The sequence below is a fragment of the Macaca nemestrina genome, chromosome 20, assembly GCF_043159975.1.
Source record: "Macaca nemestrina isolate mMacNem1 chromosome 20, mMacNem.hap1, whole genome shotgun sequence".
NCBI lineage: Eukaryota > Metazoa > Chordata > Mammalia > Primates > Cercopithecidae > Macaca > Macaca nemestrina.
The window spans coordinates 43,747,878-43,760,586 of NC_092144.1; the positions used below are offsets into that span (position 1 = coordinate 43,747,878).

At 46.0% G+C, this 12,709-nt stretch overlaps 1 protein-coding gene across 6 annotated transcripts in view; it reads left to right on the forward strand.

Annotated features, from left to right (window-relative positions):
* GARRE1 (granule associated Rac and RHOG effector 1) overlaps positions 1 to 12,709 on the forward strand; it is a 109,573-nt gene that overhangs the window by 53,247 nt on the left and 43,617 nt on the right. For all 6 annotated transcript variants that reach the window (XR_011617402.1, XR_011617401.1, XR_011617403.1 and 3 more), the window contains one exon: positions 10,332 to 10,541. Coding sequence is in view for 3 of the 6 variants with exons in the window: in XM_011765291.3 (XP_011763593.2) it covers positions 10,332 to 10,541 (210 nt within the window). In the remaining 3 variants the exon portion in view is untranslated. The remainder of the gene's footprint in view (positions 1 to 10,331; positions 10,542 to 12,709) is intronic.

The window sequence follows — 12,709 nt, forward strand, 5'->3', positions numbered from 1 at the left end:
AATGTTGCTAATTTGGGGGACTAGTGATTGAATGACAATGTTGCTGTCTTTTCAGAGAGTAGGATTTAAAATTTTGAGTTGCTGAAAAGGCTTGAGTGAATTTGCTGGAAAAATTAGGTTTGGTGGGTAGATTAGAAGGAAACAAATAGGAGAGTTCATGGAATATAATTTCAGATAGAACTGGCTCTCCTGAATTAATTTTTTTGGTTCTGGTCAGCTTGGGAGACCTCACAGGATTGGATATGGCCTGTTCTGGCAGCCTCCCTCCTCTTTACAAACCAGGAACCTGAGCACCCATAAAACAGCATTTGCCTGTAGTCCTTCTGAGGCCAGCCAGCGAAGGGGTTATGTGTCCTATGTGTCTGCTGCCTCCCCGCTGCCTCGGGCCAGGGCAGTCTAGTGCAGAGGGGCTTGTTGGCAGAGGCCATCCCACTGTGAGAACAGGCTGCCTTGCCCCTCTGCTAATGGCGAAATGTCCAGAGCCAGGAAATCAGAAACAGCCTGATGTGGAGGCACCCCTGAGCACCCTTGCTCTCACTAGGACCGCTCCTGAGTAGGCCCAGCCACCTGCCCTGCCTTCCTCTTCTTCCAGCTGAGCCACCCACCCGCCTCGATAAATACACATGAGCTAGCTGCAAGCATTGCACAGATGACAGGGTCAATAAAAGCGCTCCAGGACTGGTAGGCCAGATAAATAAATAGACAGTGGCACTAGGTGTGATGAGTGCTGTGATGCAGATGGAAAATAGCCTCAAGTCTGTTGATTCGGCAAAACTTTCAACTGCTCCTCTCCCCACACCCACTGTGCCAGGGCCAGCCCTCGTACCAGAACCTCCTGCCTAACCAAGAGCGCATCCAAGTGGGGGCAGGGCAGATAGCCCAGTAGGCCATGGGGAGAGTGAGGAGATACTGGTAACTGCCTCTCAATATACAATCTCTTTTTTCTTTTTTCCTTTCTTCTTTCTTTCTTTACCTTTTTTTCCCCCCAAGACAGGATTTCACTTTGTTGCCCAGGGTGGAGTGCAGTGGCACAATCACAGTTCACTGCAGCCTGAACTCCTGGGCTCAAGTGATTCTCCTGTCTCAGCCTCCCAACTATCTGGGTCTACAGGTGCACTTCACCACACCCAGCTAAACTGTATTTTTTTTTGTAGAGTCAGGATTCCATTACATTGCCCAAGCTGCCCTTTTTTCTTAGTAACAAACTCTCATTTTGTTTTCCATACTGTGCCTGGAATAAGGACTACTCTTAGTTCCTTAAAGCTGGGAGTGGTCACTTGAATAAGATCTGGTTCTTGACGGTGTAACTAGAAGTACTGCATGAGATTACTGGGACGTCTTCTTAAGGGGAAATGGGTGATCCTTTCTCCCCCAATTTTCTACCATCTCCAGTGCGTGCAGAATGGCCGAGGGCCATTTAGCCATTTCCAACCGTGAAGTCACCTAGAAATGGGAGCCTCGCATGAGTGTGCTGAGCAGAAAGCTGGGAAGCAGGCTCCTTGTGATGCCCTGGCATCTCTATTCCAGCCCTGGTCCCTCTGCTCTGGATTTGTTTTATCTTAGAAAAATATAAACATCATTGTTTTTTTTTCCCCGTCTGAGATGGAGTTTCACTCTTGAGTACAATGGAGTACAATGGTGTGATCTCGGCTCACTGCAACCTCTGCCTCCTGGGTTCAGGCGATTCTCCTGCCTCAGCCTCCCAAGCAGCTGGGATTACAGGCGTGTGCCACCACGCCCGGCTAATTTTTGCATTCTTAGTAGAGACGGGGTTTTACCATGTTGGTCAGGCTGGTCTCGAACTCTTGACCTCAGGTGATCCACCTACCCTGGCCTCCCAGAGTGCTGGGATTACAGGCATGAGCCACTGCACTCGGCAACATCGTTCTTATTTAAGCCACTATATTGGTTTTGGGTTTGATTTTAATTAATTTTTTTTTTTTTTTTTTTACTGTAGAGATGGAGCCTCACAGTGTTGCCCAGGCTGGTCTCAAACTCCTGGGCTTAAGCGATCCTCCTGTCTGGGTCTCCTAAAGTGCTGGGATTACAGGTGTGAGTCACCATGCCTGGCCTGTTTCTGTTTTTGTTTTGTTATATGTAGATAAACCTGATTCTAATTAAATGGAAGCAGGAAGACTAGTTAAGGGGCTATTAGAGCAGTCTAAGTGAGGGATGATAGTAGTTTGGAATAGAAGGGTAGCAGAGGTGACTAGAAGTAGTTATATGTATTTTTACTGCGGTAAAATATATGTAACATAAATTTTGCCATTTTAACCATTGTTAAGTGTACAGTAGTGTTAAGTACACTCACATTGTTGTGCAAGCATCACCACCATCCATCTCTAGAACTTTCTTATCTTCCTAAACTGAAACTCTGTACCTGTTCAACAATAACTCCTGGTTCCCCTCTCCTCCCAGCTCCTGGCAACAACCTTTCTTTGTGTCTCTATAAATTTGACTAGGAACCTCGTATAAATGGACCCATAGAATATTTGTCCTTTTGTGACAAGTGTGTTTCACTTAGCATAATGTCTTTAAGGCTCATTCGTGAGCTTTAAATTTCTTTTTAAGGCTAGCATCAGAATTTCCTTCTTTTTAAAGGCTGCGGCCAGGTGCAGTGGCTCATGCCTGTAATCCCAGCACTTTGGGAGGCTGAGGCGGGTGAATCACCTGAGGTCAGGAGTTTGAGACCAGCCTGGCCAACATGGTGAAACCCCATCTCTACTAAAAATACAAAAAATAGCTGGGCATGGGGATGAATGCCAGTAGTCCCAGTTACTCGGGAGGCTGAGGCAGGAGAATCGCTTGAACCTGGGAGGCGGAGGTAGCGGTGACCCAAGATCGCACCGTTGCACTCCAGCCTGGGTGACAAAAGTGAAACTCCATCTCAGAAAAATAAAAATTAAAATAATAAATAAATAAATAAAGGCTGATAAATATTTCAGCAGTTGTATTTTGCATGATTTATGACATGAGCACCCTCTGGTAGTGCTATGTAGTACTCTCTGGTAGTACTATTTACTCTGGTAAATCACTCTGGAGTCACTCCCTGGTAGTGCTCTGGTAGTCACTCTCTGGCTACCAGCCTCTGGTAGTCACTCTCTGGCTACCAGCCTCTGGTAGTCACTCTCTGGTAGTACTATTTACTGAGATGGGGAGTAGTGAGGAAGAGTAAGTTCAGATAATAGGTCTGTGATGCCTGTTAGATATCCCATGGGTGATTTCTAGAGGATAGTTGCATACACAAATCTGGAGTTGAGGGTTGAGGTCCAGAACTTGGAGACCCTCAGTCAGTAGATGAATGTAAAGCTAGAGAACTAAAGGAGGTCATCAAGGAAGAGCGTAGTTGGAGAATAGTAAACCCTGGGGCACTCCCACATTCACAGTCAGAAGATGAATAGGAAGCCGCGCAGGAGTCTGAAACTGGAACAGCTGGAGAGCTAGGAAGGAAATGAAGCAAGGGTGCTGCTGCTGAAGGGAGGTGAGGCCTCCTCTCCACCCCATTCCAAGATTTGCCATAGTTATACCACTTGGAACACTGTGCACATACAGCCGGCTGGGAGTGTCCCTGTCAGATGTGGATATTGGGATCTCTGTCTCAGTGCGGTAACATGCAAGGCATCCAGTGTGACAGAGTGGCCTCACCCAAGTGATATGTCATGATAAGGAGACTGGCATATGGAGACTGATTGGAGACTGATTTCTATTTGCCAGTTTCCTGTTTGCCTTTGTAATCGGTTTATCAATTGAGGTATTTTAGTATTCTTGATGGAAGTGACAAATTTTAACAAAAAGTACACTTGCGAACAAAAAGAATTTTCTGACCTCTGATGGGCTCCTGAGGCCATATATCAGGATAACTTAAATATATTTTTATCTCTGCCCTATATAAACCCACAGTGTATTATGGAGAAAACTTGCATTTTGTTTTTATTTATTTTTTGAAATGGAGTCTCGCTCTTTCTTCCAGTCTGGAGTGCAGCGTTGTGATCTTGGCTCACTGCAACCTCTGCCTCCCAGGTTCAAGCGATTCTCCTGCCTCAGCCTCCCGAGGAGCTGGAATCACAGGCGTGCACCACCATGCCCGGCTAATTTTTGTATTTTTTGTAGAGACAGGGTTTCACCATGTTGACCAGGCTGGTCTTGAACTCTTGACCTCAAATGATCCGCCTGCCTCAGCCTCCCAAAGTGCTGGGATTACAGGCATGAGCCACTGTGCCTGGCAAAAACTTGCATTTTGAATGGGAAAAATTACTCAATAGTAATTAACATGGACTTAGTTATCTTGAGTGGCATTTCATTTTTTCCCTGGATGATATTTGGTAATTATTATTATTAGGTGTGTTAAGATTTATAGCAGTGTAGCTGAAATATAAAACTTACTATGTATATTGATATGGTAACAAATTTTTAATATATTTTATTTTGGAAAGCAAACTATAAAACAACACACAATCTACTTTTTGCAAAAAAAAAAAAATCTATAGGTTCAAATATGGGCTGTTAGGAATCATACAATCAATGGTTATACCTATTTAGGAATATTTAGAACTATTTGTATGTTTGTATAGCTAATCTTTCCCCCCCTGACTTATTGATGATGAGTATTACTGATACAAAAGGTTTTGTGCACCACAGTGCATTGCCCATGAAATATGAACTCAGAAACTGCCCATGCTGTTATTATCACCAGCAGTGAAGCAGCGTGTCCGGGGGCAGAATGTACTCTTGTGTGAATTATTAGCATTTGGTGTTGGTTCCGACACCCTTGGGCATGAGCTTTCTTTCTCTCCCTCATTTGTTCTAAACATAGCATGGCAGCTTTTCTATGCTCTAGGTTATTGCTGACTGCAAGGAGACTGGGTTGTTCTTTAGTTAGTTTTTTACTTATTAGTTTCAGTAAGCCTGTTTCTTACATTTTTCTACTGTAGCATAATCTTCATAATTACTTTCTATAGTCCAGGCATGGTGTACTGCATTCTCTTTATCTCTGGGTCTTTGTGTCACATTCTAGTGTGTAGCTCATTATGTAATGAATCCAGTGATCATCAGAACAAAAGAGACCTCATTAAGAACAAGGTTGAGGACACTAGGAACCTAATGTAACATTTAAGGTATAAATGAGTATTGAAGAGAAAGAAATGATTGAATGCTTTGGAATTTCTAATGCAAGCACCCATCTTGGACCTACTTACACTGGGTTTTTAAAGTAATCAGAAATAAATGGATGTATGAGAGTTTTACTTGTTCCTCACTCTAAAGGGATATAAAAAAGATGAACTCGAGTTCATGGAGTTGAGCAGAACAGTGAACTTAGTGAGAAATTATTTGTATTGATGTGAAAATCACACCATGTTTTGGGAAATGGGGTGGACTTGGGCACTCCATAATTCCAACCACATGCAGGTATTACAGGCTGAGTCAGACCTGAGCCTAGAAGAGGAATAGCTGCAACTAAACTTTGAAATATTCCAGGAAAGCAGAGTTGACATGTAGGTTGATCTTCAACAACTGCAGTGGTATAGAAAGAGTGATCTTGGCCAGGCACGGTGGCTCATGCCTGTAATCCCAGCACTTTGGGAGACCGAGGCGGGCGAATCACGAGGTCAGGAGATCGAGACCATCCTGGCTAACACAGTGAAACCCCGTCTGTACTAAAAATACAAAAAATTAGCCGGGCGTGGTGGCAGGCGCGTATAGTCCCAGCTACTCTGGAGACTGAGGCAGGAGAATGGCAGGAACCTGGGAGGCGGAGCTTGCAGTGAGCCGAGATTGTGCCACTGTACTCCAGCCTGGGCCACAGAGCAAGACTCCGTCTAAAAAAAAAAAAAAGAAAGGGTAGTCTTTTGGGGCTCCAAATAGGAAGGCCTGAAATTAAAAACTGTTTTACAATCTGAATAAAATATAAATATCATCAAAAAGAAAAGGTATTCTGGTCACGTACATGAACACAACATCCTTAGCAGCAGATGTGGTATGTGTGCAAAGGAATAGGAAGGTAAACATGCACGCTTCTCCTCCAACATCAAGGTTGCTAGAAAACAGGCTCTCATTCAGTAGACCCCGATAGCCGTCTGTAATCCATAGCTCCTCCTCTGATTAGTATTTATCCACTATTGTGGCTACATTCTAGGTCTTGTCAAAGGAAGAAAGTGTAGTCTGGTGGTTGGCAACACAACTTTTGGAGTCAGACAGACCTGGTGTCAGATCCCCACTTATTACCTGCTTGACATTGAGCAAGTTTCTTTATCTCAGTAAACCTCAGTGTTGTCATCAGTAAAATGGGTGAATTGCTCACACCCCACAGGGATGGTTCACCAAACGTAAAGTGCTTGGTATTTAAACACTCAAAAAATGGTAGCTGTTGATAGAGCTTCACTGGCATTTTAAACTTAAATGCCTGCCTTTGGCCACTCTGCTCATCCCCAGCTTCCCATACCTGTTCTGCAATTTGAACCACACAGTCCAGGAAACTTTCTCCATGTGAAGGAGAAAATAGCTTTCCACAGTCCTGGGGTCACACACTCCCAAATTTATGTCAGGAAGACACCCAAGGACTGGCTCATCCCTGGGTCAAGGAGAGTGGGGTCTGTTTCAGGCGGGGAGCTCAGCTAAGACATGAGATCCTCATAGAGGAAAGGTGGGCAAAGGCAGGCAAGAGGTTGAGCTCTGTAGTCTCTTAAGAGAAGGTGGTGGTTATGTATCTGCTACTCTGGGTAAATTTTTAGAGCAGCTATCTGATGAAACGGCTGTTTCCAAGGTCCAACATTAACATTGGTTTGATTGGCTTTGAATAAGTTATTTACAGCGTAGATATTTTGTTACAATCATAATTTGTATGACTGAGTTGGTCTCCAGGCATCCTGGGTAGGAGAGGGAGGTGCACAGTGGCTGAGCTGTTGTCCTCATTCCTTATTTATAGGAAAGAAGCTTAGGTTAAATGACTCATCCAAGGTCAAACAGGTCCTAAGTGGTGGAGACAACACAGACAATGCCTTTTAAAACTGACCCGAGCCGGGCGCGGTGGCTCAAGCCTGTAATCCCAGCACTTTGGGAGGCCGAGGCGGGCGGATCACAAGGTCAGGAGATCGAGACCACAGTGAAACCCCGTCTCTACTAAAAATACAAAAAATTAGCCGGGCGCGGTGGCAGGCGCCTGTAGTCCCAGCTACTCAGGAGGCTGAGGCAGGAGAATGGCGGGAACCCGGGAGGCGGAGCTTGCAGTGAGCCGAGATCGCGCCACTGCACTCCAGCCTGGGCGACAGAGCGAGACTCCGTCTCAAAAAAAAAAAAAAAAAAAAAAAAAAAAACTGACCCGAGTCTCTTACCCCACTCCTTCCTACGGCAGCGTTCTGCCTTTCTTACTGCCACCCCATAGCAAGAGGGCTTCCTCTACCTCATTCTCCCCAGGGGTGATGGCCTTGTCAGAGAGCATCCTGTTCTTGATCTGGGGGCCCTCCTTCAGGCCTTTAGCCATTCCTCAGAACTTTGCCCCTTAGGAGGTGATAGGGTAGCTCTCTCTTTGCCCTTGGTCATTTCCTCGGAGAGCCTTTTCCTTCCCACCCGCCTGTGTTCCTTTCCCAGCAGCACCCGACCTTGCATATCTGTTCATTGCCTGTTGACTCCCCCATTAGAATGTCACCCTGGTGAGAGCAGGGACTTGCTCATTCTCTTTCCGGTAGTGTTCCCAGCTCCTTGTGCTTGGTGCGTATTAGGCATCCCCATGTTATATATTTATTGAGAGAATGAATGACTCAGTTGTGTCCGTCAGAGCTGTGAGCGTGTGAACCCAGAGCTAATGGAGCATGGCGTCTTCCCTTTCTCCTGCTCCTCCAGCTTCCCATAGCTGCCAAGGTGCTGAGGAAGGAGAGGGAGGAAGAGTTTGTGTCCCTGGGGAGCCAGCTCACTCCTCCTCCCTGTGTCTGCAGTGGATGAGGAGATTGAGGATACCTTCAGCCTACACCATTTAAGGTGGAGTTTCTGTCATGTGCCAGTCGATCCCAGTTTAGAGTCTGCTGAAGGCAGTGGGGCACACAAGTGAAGGGCATGGACATTTGAGTCAGGTGACTGGTCCACCACATCTAGTTTGTATCACCTTGACAATATTTCATAGCCTTTCTATATCTTGATCTTGTTGTCTGTGAAGGGAGGATGACCTCATAGGGTGGTTCCTGGGATTGAATGCTCTAGCCCATGTGACTCTTCAGCGTTGGTCACGTCCAGGCTGCTTGCTCCACTAAAGCTGTCTGTGTGCTCTATAGGACTGAATAGCTGCTGCTTATTCTACTCCTGGCACCTGTCTAACTGGCCTGGGTGCGCTGCCTCTGTGTCCCTCACCCTGCCCAGTCTAGCACAGAGCACTGGGGGAAGTGCTCTGAGGAGGTGTGAGTGGAAGCCCAGGAGTTTGGGGGACTTCAGCCTGTAATGCCAGTTGTTCACTCTGGAGGGCGGATGCTTTGGTGTGAGATTTGTGTGCGGTTTTTTGTTTGCTTTAGTTGGTCCTGGTGATTTCCACGGGGTGAGGAGGGATTCAGAGAGAGTAAGTGTCATGCTGGGAACTGGCTTGCCCCTGCTTCTCTAGGAAACAGCTCTGACTCGTGGGAACTGAGAGGGCATGTGGCAAAGGGTAGATGCTGAGGCGAGGCGAGAGGTCCACCTGCGCACTGCGCCCAAGGAATCTGCGCATGTGCGTGAGGTAAGGCAGGGTAAGAGGTCCACGTGCATGCCACAAGGCAGAGAGTCCACGTGTTCATCTGAGGGGAGAGGAAGGTTGAGTCTTACTGTGTGCTGCTCAAGGGTCAGGACAGTGCATGGGCACTTGTGCTGGATTTTGGTTCCTTGTAAAAAGCAATGGCCATAGTTCCCTGACCTTTACTACTTCCACGAGGCAGTGGGCTGAGGGCTGGCTCTCTCAGGTCCACTCCTGCTCAGTTGGGTGAATTGCAAACTCAGTAAAGTAAGTTGTGAGTAAGTAATCTGCATAAGCCAAAGAAATATAAAATATCTTCCACAAAAAGATTATTAGGAAACAGGATAAAAGAGCTACAAAAGGTTTTTGTTGGTATTATTGTCAGATCTGATGTGGGCAAAACAACTATGAGAGATTAGGAAAAAATGTCAATAATCTGGAAGGTTTGTGGTCAGGTTGCTTTGTAAGTGGCAGGTTTTTGCCCTGTGTTAAAGAGGAAATAAGGCCGGCCATGGTAGCTGACGTCTGTAATCCCAGCCCTTTGGGAGGCCGAGGCAGGTGGAGTGCCTGAGGTCAGGAATTTGAGACCAGCCTGGCCAACATGGTGAAACCCCATCTCTACTGAAAAATACAAAAATTAGCTGGGTGTGATGGTGCACTCAGGTCAGAGAATCGCTTGAACTCGGGAGGTGGAGGTTGCAGTGAGCCGAGATCATGCCACTGCACTCCAGCCGGGGTGACAGAGCGAGACTCCATTTCAAAAAAAAAGAAAGATAAATAATAAATGATAGAGAACACATTGTAACTGGTTTACGCAAGAGAGTAACAGGGAGGAGCAGCAAAGGAGCTGTCAGAACAGCCTTAGCCCATACCAGAAGGCTGCCAGAGAAATGCACAATCATATCTGAAAATGTTTGTGGCACGTAGTATGTATTTAGTATACATCTTATTATAATTACATATTTATGTGTATAGTATTTTTTAAGTTAATTTCCTACTTGGTCTATTAGCAGCCAATCACGGATATATATCAGGCTAATAGTACTCATGAATGGAGCTGTCCATTATATTTTCTTGACTCCTGGAAGACTGGTCTGTCAGCTTTGTTTCGTAAGACTGGAAAGATGACATATGACTATGTTAATAACTATGTTAACACTCTTACTAAAATAACCAGTATATTTGGATTCCATTTTCAATGGAATGTCTTATGGTCAAATTGGCCTTCTTTCAGATTTTCAGTTGCACAGTTTTCTTCTTTACCTTCTGAATACTGTGTGGACATAATTGCAGTTGTGGATGACTGTGGTTCAGCAGGAGCTCAAAGACACCAGAAGTGGTGTGAGTCCAGATGTAGGGAGTGGAGAACAGGATTGGGGCAAGTTGGTGGGAAATGGGAAGACTTATTTCAACCTTGGACCTTGTTATTTGATGGAAATGTTTTGACTTCTAGGCATCAGTCACCGAGGTCCAAACACAAAAACAAAGGCAGATCCTTCTGAAGCATGGTGGCCTTTTACCTTTGTATGATTTTGGAATTCCAGTTAACCATTGCTTCTATTAAGTTGGTCACTGAAAATTTACTGCGTGAATCCAACAGCAACCCACAACCTAAACATCCCTGGCTGTCTTGTTTTCACAGGTGTTGGGGCGATGTTTCCTGACTGTGGTGCAAGTCCATTTCCAGTTTTTGACTCATGCATTACAGAAGGTCCAGCCGGTGGCTCACTCTTGCTTTGCTGAGGTCATTGTGCCAGAAAAAAAGAACAGCAGCAGTGGCGGCAGCTTATCTGGCATGGGCCACACACCTGAACTGGAAGAAGCTGTGCGGTCCTGGCGGGGGGCTGCTGAGGTAACCCTGGCTTTGGGGAGATTGGTACCTGTGTTCAAATAGGAGAGGCTCCAGAGGGCCTTTGCCTGTTGATTCTCAAAAGAGCCATTTTATTTAGAAATGTACATTTTAAACTGTTTCATTAGCTTGTTCATTCATTTAACAGTGAACATCTTTGTGAATGCCCACTTTGTGCCAGGCACTAGGATGACAACCTCTACTCACAGCCTGCTGGGAGAATAGGCTTACAAAAACAGGGTTAAGGGGCCAGGATGGAGATGTGCGGGAGCCAGAGGAAGGGAGGGTCATGTCTCTGAACAGTAGTGCTGCAGGAAAGCTAAGATGGGGCACCAGTGAGAAGAGGCTGGCACCCAAGTCAGGAAAGACGGGGTGGAGCTGTCTGGGGAGGGTAAGTGGCCAGCCAGGCATCGAGGCAAGCGAGCAGGAGTGTTTGGCAGACAGATGGGATGGCAGGCTCCAAAGATAAAACCACAACAGGGTGAGAGCTCAGTGGACACAGGGAATTTTGTCTGTTTTTTGCTAGTCAAATCATTCCCTATAGCAGGGCTTGGAATATTTGAAACTTTTTAAATTCTTTAAGTTTTTCTTTTCTTTTTCTTTCTTTCTTTCTTTTTTTTTTTTGAGACAGGGTCTCGCTCTGCTGCCTAGGCTGAAGTGCAGTGCTGTGATCAAGGCTCACTACAGCCTGGACCTCCAGGCTCAAGAGATCCTCCCACCTCAGCCTCTTCCAAGTAGCTGGGACTACAGGCTCATGCCACCATGTCTAGCTTATTATTATTATTATTACTATTAATATTATTCTATTTTTTTTTTTTTTTGGTAGAGATGGAGTCTCACTGTGTTGTCCAGGCTGGTCTTGAGCTGCTGGGCTCAAGTGATCCACCTACCTCTGCCTCCCAAAGTGCTGGGATTACAGACATGAGCCACTGTGCCCAGACAAGATTCTTTTTTGTTTTGTTTTGTTTTGTTTTGAGATGGAGTTTCACTCTGTCCCCCAGGTTGGAGTGCAGTGGCGTGATCTTGGCTCACTGCAAGCTCTGCCTCCCGAGTTCACGCCATTCTCCTGCCTCAGCCTCCTGAGTAGCTGGGACTATAGGCGCCTGCCACTACGCCCGGCTTTTTTTGTTTTTTTTTTATTTTTATTTTTGGTAGAGACGGGGTCTCACCGTGTTAGCCAGGATGATCTTGATCTTTTGACCTTGTGATCTGCCTGCCTCGGCCTCCCAAAGTGCTGGGATTACCTCGTGATCTGCCTGCCTCTGGCCTCCCAAAGTGCTGGGATTACAGGCGTGGACAAGATTCTTAATTGGTCTAACTCTGCCTACATCCTCATTTGTCAGTTGCTTTACATGTGATTTGAGCAGTTCTCTAGTATGCTTTATGTGACTTCATGAAGTTTTTTTTTGTTTTTTGTTTTTTGTTTTTGATACGGGGTCTCGCCCTCTCACCCAGGCTGGAGTACAGTGGCACGATCTTGGCTCACTGCAGCCTCCGCCTGCTGGGTTCAAACAATTCTCTGCCTCAGCCTCCCAAGTAGCTGAGATTACAGGTGCCCGCCACCACGCCTGGCTAATTTTTGTATTTTAGCCCAGCTAAGTCTTGTATTTTTAGTAGAGGCAGGGTTTCACCATCTTGGCCAGGCTGGTCTTGAACTCCTGACCTTGTGATCTACCTGCCTTGGCCTCTGAAAGTGCTGGGATTACAGGCATGAGCCACCACACCGGACCAACATGAAGTCTTTTATCCCTTGGAAGATTGGCTATTTCCCAGCACAGCAGATATGTTTATAAAATCTAACCATCATGCAAGAGCTAGACCAGAGGTTGGCTCCCTAGTGGATAGAGAGCACAGTGGTGTGGGATGGTGTGGCATGGTCATCAGCAATAACGTGGGGGAGAATTGTGCGAGTCTCCTCTCGTGGTGACAACCTTATGACTGAATGGTGGGCTGCAGGGAGCCACTCCGGTGGGGCGATTCCAGCCTAGCACAGGGTTGCTTTCCTAGTCACTCTGATGTGGCATTCTCTATTCCTTTTCCACAGCCAGAAGCATTTAAGCTTAAATAAAAGGCAATCAAAAACAGCTCTGAAAAAGTCTGTTTTAAGGAGACTTTTGCCTATGATCAGTGACATTTCTTTTGGGAGACAGAGTTGCGCTCTTGTTGCCCAG